The sequence below is a fragment of the Rutilus rutilus genome (genome assembly GCF_951802725.1).
Source record: "Rutilus rutilus genome assembly, chromosome: 17".
Lineage (NCBI taxonomy): Eukaryota > Metazoa > Chordata > Actinopteri > Cypriniformes > Leuciscidae > Rutilus > Rutilus rutilus.
In genome coordinates, this window is record NC_140230.1 from 25,186,140 (window position 1) to 25,190,996 (window position 4,857).

Consider the following 4,857-nt stretch of genomic DNA (forward strand, 5'->3'; position numbering starts at 1 on the left):
GAGAAAAGCTCTAGCATATTTTTTTGTTCGCAGATGCTAGTTGTTTTTATATTCCATCATCTAATGCAGTGACACTCAAGATAATTTTAGTGTCACTTAAATGCTATTATACTATTTGGATCATGGCGACTGCTGCTTCTGGTAGGTAGACAGTTCCAAACACAGGCCTGATACAATGAAGCCTTTAGTATCCCTGAAATATGTTGGGAGAAAAAACATCTGTGCAGTTTTCCCAGTCACACGACAATAAAATTGAGGCGATGCAATGTTTTAACATCCTAGTGGGGGGTTGGAAATGTCAGAATGTTGGAAATGGGGGGTGTCTTTATCAGACGTTTCCTCCGTCCTCGAAAAATGTAATGAAAAAGTAATCCACAGTACAAAAAAACACCACAAATTTTATGAAATATGACATTAAAAGTGTATAATTCACTGATTTTTAAGTGACACTGTCCAACGGTGACACCATCGGTTAAAGTTACGTTGAGAAGCAGCATCTCCTCGCCTCCCCTGAGCGCACTGACTTTTAAGAGTCAAAAAGCGTGCGGTGGGTTTGGTGATGGGCAATTGAGAATGAATGGGGGAAAGTCACGTTGTCTAAATAATTGTGTTAATGTGATAATTCATTAAAAAGTAAGTGAACAACTCACCCACTTAGATATCACCGCTTTGTCACAGCACATTCAAACTTGAAATGTGAACTAATGAGTCAGCACATTAAAGAGATTGCTGGCATGTCGACTGAATGCTGAGTGCTGCATACAAAATAATACTGAATGGGTTAAAAAACTATAAATAAACAGAATAAATATTCATCACAGTAAGATTACATGGATGGAAACCAAAGAAAGGTTTTTCAACCATGTGAATTTGTCCTGAGCCTTGCAGTTGAATTGCCTATCTCTGCTTTAATTGACGTGTTCTGATTACCCATGCTCCTCTGAGACAGATGTGGGAGTGTCACAGTGCTTAGGACACCTGCCACAAACACAGACCTTTTGTGATGCTGATCAGGACTGTTTGAAAGCTATTGATTTAAGAACCATGATTCAGAGAGATTTATGTGCCAAATTTCAATGAGACACTGTTTACATTTCAGCATGAGCCAATTGTAAAATCTTTTCAAATTTTTGATTGTCTGTTTGTGTCCAATTTCTACCAATTATTTTTACAACTAGAGGTCAGAGTAAACAACATGCATAGGCCTATTTGTTAATCTGTTTTTTTTCCCGACATGACACACAATAAGACATTGAGTTTTAAACTTTCATAGAATATCAAAGGGGTTGAATGTCGGTATCAAATGCTCCACTTAATGTTCTTGGTGACATCCTCACCTTTGACCTACAGAGGCATGTATAATTCAGCAGAGGTGAATCTGAGAGGCAATGAAAGTGTACTGGAGCTGCCGAAACAATTCCCGGTCACATGCTACTCAACCTCATCTGGAGGTTGATTACTTCAGCCTTCGAGTGCACTTCCTAACATGCTATCAACACTGAGTAATGTACAGTAACTTATAGACTCAAAGTTAGTAGACAAAAGGTTCTAGAGCACATTAAATATTATATATATTATATATATATATGGGTAGTCTATTGGCTACTGCTGAAAATCTATATTGTCCTACCTATATTGCACTTGATAGATAGATAGATAGATGGATAGATAGATATATAGCCTAGATAGATATTCAGTGATATGTAGGCTACATTTAATAGATATACTGTAATTGTCTAATAGGTTTGCATAGATATATATAAACCTGTATTGATATACAGTATATAAACCTGTATATTAACGATAGATAGATAGATAGATAGATAGATAGATAGATAGATAGATAGATAGATAGATAGATAGATAGATATTCAGTGATATGTAGGCTACATTTAATAGATATACTGTAATTGTCTATTAGGTTCGCATAGATATATATAGGTTTGCATAGATATATATAAACCTGTATTGATATACAGTATATAAACCTGTATATTAACGATAGATAGATAGATAGATAGATAGATAGATAGATAGATAGATAGATAGATAGATAGATAGATAGATAGATAGATAGATAGATAGATAGATAGATAGATAGATATTCAGTGATATGTAGGCTACATTTTATAGATATAATGTAATTGTCTAATAGGTTTGCATAGATATACATAGGTTTGCATTGATATATATAAACCTGTATTGATATACAGTATATAAACCTGTATATTAACGATAGATAGATAGATAGATAGATAGATAGATAGATAGATAGATAGATAGATAGATAGATAGATAGATAGATAGATAGATAGATAGATAGATAGATTCCATTTCAAACCAAATAAATGGCTTTCCAAACAAATGACTTGGAAGTGTGAGATAAAAGTCTGTTTCCTTTCAGGCCATACAGTGGACGGAAGCCATGTTCTCTGTTCATTCTGGTGTCTCTCTGCTTAGTGACAGACACACTGTGAAATGAGGGCCCATTAGTCACAGAGCAATTTCACATCTCCATTCCACAATACTGACACCAAAACAGCACCACAGACCTTTCTAACCAATCCAGTGGTGTTTGATGACCTTCGAGGAATGATGATGGGCAAAGTGGGCACACCATTATGTGTATAGTTGAACAGATGGTGTAGGTATATTTGATAGACAAACAAGGCAGAGAAAGGTGTAATCTTAACCTGAACCAACTTACATTCGAGATGTTTCTTTTTAGGTGCCATCACCTCGTGCGTGGTCGCTTTACACACCGCACGAGCCACCTCGGATCCCGTGAGGCTGTACTGCGCCGCGGCGATGCGGTCCGTCAAAGTCTGACCCGACATCTTTCTTCTCTCGCGGAATCAAACGCCCTTACTCCCGTATAAAGAGACGCGTCGAGTTGCTCCAAAGCGTCCAAAAGGATGAGGCCCTTTAAAATGGATTCGAGGCCAAAATTTGCGATATGAATAAGATGTTATTGTTATCAAGATGAAATCTTTAGCATGTATGATGAGCTATGGACATACCTAAGGCAATATTAAAACATACAGAGCTAGACTCCGTGTTTACTAAAATATAAATTTCAGGTCAACGCCTGCGCTGTGTATTCCCCTCGTGGGGATGCGGGAGATGCGTAACGACTATTTCAACCGCAAATAGTTATTAAAAAGAGAAAACGGTGAGCTTGAATGTTATAAAAGACCATTTATATAAAGTACTAAAGGATTGTCCTCGTTATTTCCACTCTGTGTTGGAAGAGGCTGTTAACGATGATGCTCGGCACGAACAGTCGTCCTTCTCTCCTCCTCCAGATCAAGGATTAATCTTCCCGACAAACCCCGCTGGATGTGCAGTCACCCAAACCTTCAAACGGCTTGCGTTGTTCTCCTCATCTCTAAAAGACGCTCTCCCTACTTTTTATTCACCCTGAGGCTATGTCCAGTTTCGGACAATTGCTGAACAAGGAGGATGAAACGCAGCGATAACGGGAAGCCGCGGTCCCTGATGGACTCAATATTTATTTATTTTTCCTATCACTCCGCCCCCACGTATGAGTCAGGTCACACGTCATTAAAAACCCAGATTGCGTTTTACTATCTGCGCCCCATGTTAATGTGCTGTTTTATTGCTATGGTAACCGGAGATGGGGATTTTGATTCCTCTTGATTTGGAGGATTGAATCTTTTCAGTCAGTCAGTCAGTTGGTTCACCCTAAAGATCCGTTCAGTGGCTGTTATTCGTGATTAAAAAAATGTGCTTGTCTACAACAAGGACTCTTCAAGAGTGTTCATTTTCTTCAAGTTTCTCAACTGCTTGATATGACCTTTATTAGGCAATAAACACAACAATGCCACAAAAATAAAATTAACCCTCTGGTACTGGTCGCGTGTCGATCAAAAATGAGCGATTCTTTTCCCCAATTAAATTATTGTACTTTTAGTTCGCTAATGTTTATTATGTAATATTTTGTATTTGGGGGGAATTTTATGCTACTAAATTGTATTTACGCAGTAGTTAAAAGTTTAAAAAAGTAAACTTGAAGAAAGTTATACAATTTTACATTGTTATAAAATATGCACAAAAATACAATTTTTAGTTTTTGTATAAAATATATATTTTCTAAAACACGTTTTACCTTAAAACTGTAAGAAAATCAACGCCATAAATCTAAACAAACTGTGTTCTAAATTTGAGGCTGATATATCAAAATATGTGATTTCAGTAAGAATTAGTTTGGGCGCAGTACCAAATGTTTCCAAAAGATTAAATTTCCAATGCAGTAGTTAAAAAATAAAAAAAAACTTTCAGGACCATTTAACCTTTTCGAATCATGTCCATGATTTTTTTGTTCACACAGTAAGTGGCAAAACCTTTTCCAAGTTTCGTACCATTTAAAAAAAAATTTTTTTTTAAATCTATAAAAATAAAATAAAAAAAAAGTCAGAACAGCACCAGAGGGTTGAATAAAAAATAATATGAATTATATACTTACGTCATTTTAATGGTGGTCTTCATTCATTTTATAAATTCATAATCCCCCCATTCGATTATGGCTGTACTTCAGTTAAATTAGATCACCCTTTGAAGAAAAACAGCTGTAGTGAAGTATGTGGATTGGAACATGTCTGTTTTATTTCCTATCTCTCTTACTTTAATGTATTTCCATTATGGCTTTTATCATTTTTAAAGCAACATTACTTTTAACTATCCGCATATATGCATTTTTACACGAAAGGTTTTTGTTGACAATTGAAATCTAATCCAAAAGGAAATAAATATTAGTGCAAGTTTGATTAGTTAGTTATGGACATGAGGTCTGTTACAAGCCTTTCTGTGGATAAGGAAATTCAAAAATGTTTTAAA

General features: G+C 35.8%; 2 protein-coding genes across 5 annotated transcripts in view; one reads left to right on the top strand and one right to left on the bottom strand.

Moving 5' to 3' along the window:
- Nucleotides 1-3,506, bottom strand: part of snap91a (synaptosome associated protein 91a) — a 44,387-nt gene extending 40,881 nt beyond the window's left edge. For 3 of the 4 annotated variants that reach the window (XM_084385765.1, XM_084385763.1, XM_084385764.1), the window contains exon 1: nucleotides 2,708-2,959. In XM_084385765.1, the coding sequence (XP_084241891.1) occupies nucleotides 2,708-2,837 (130 nt within the window). In that variant the 5' untranslated portion in view covers nucleotides 2,838-2,959. Of the gene's footprint in view, nucleotides 1-2,707 lie in introns of all 4 variants that reach the window. The other variant, XR_014625041.1, reaches the window with a different exon arrangement.
- Nucleotides 1-4,857, top strand: part of cnr2 (cannabinoid receptor 2) — a 302,290-nt gene that overhangs the window by 257,835 nt on the left and 39,598 nt on the right. The window lies entirely within an intron of this gene.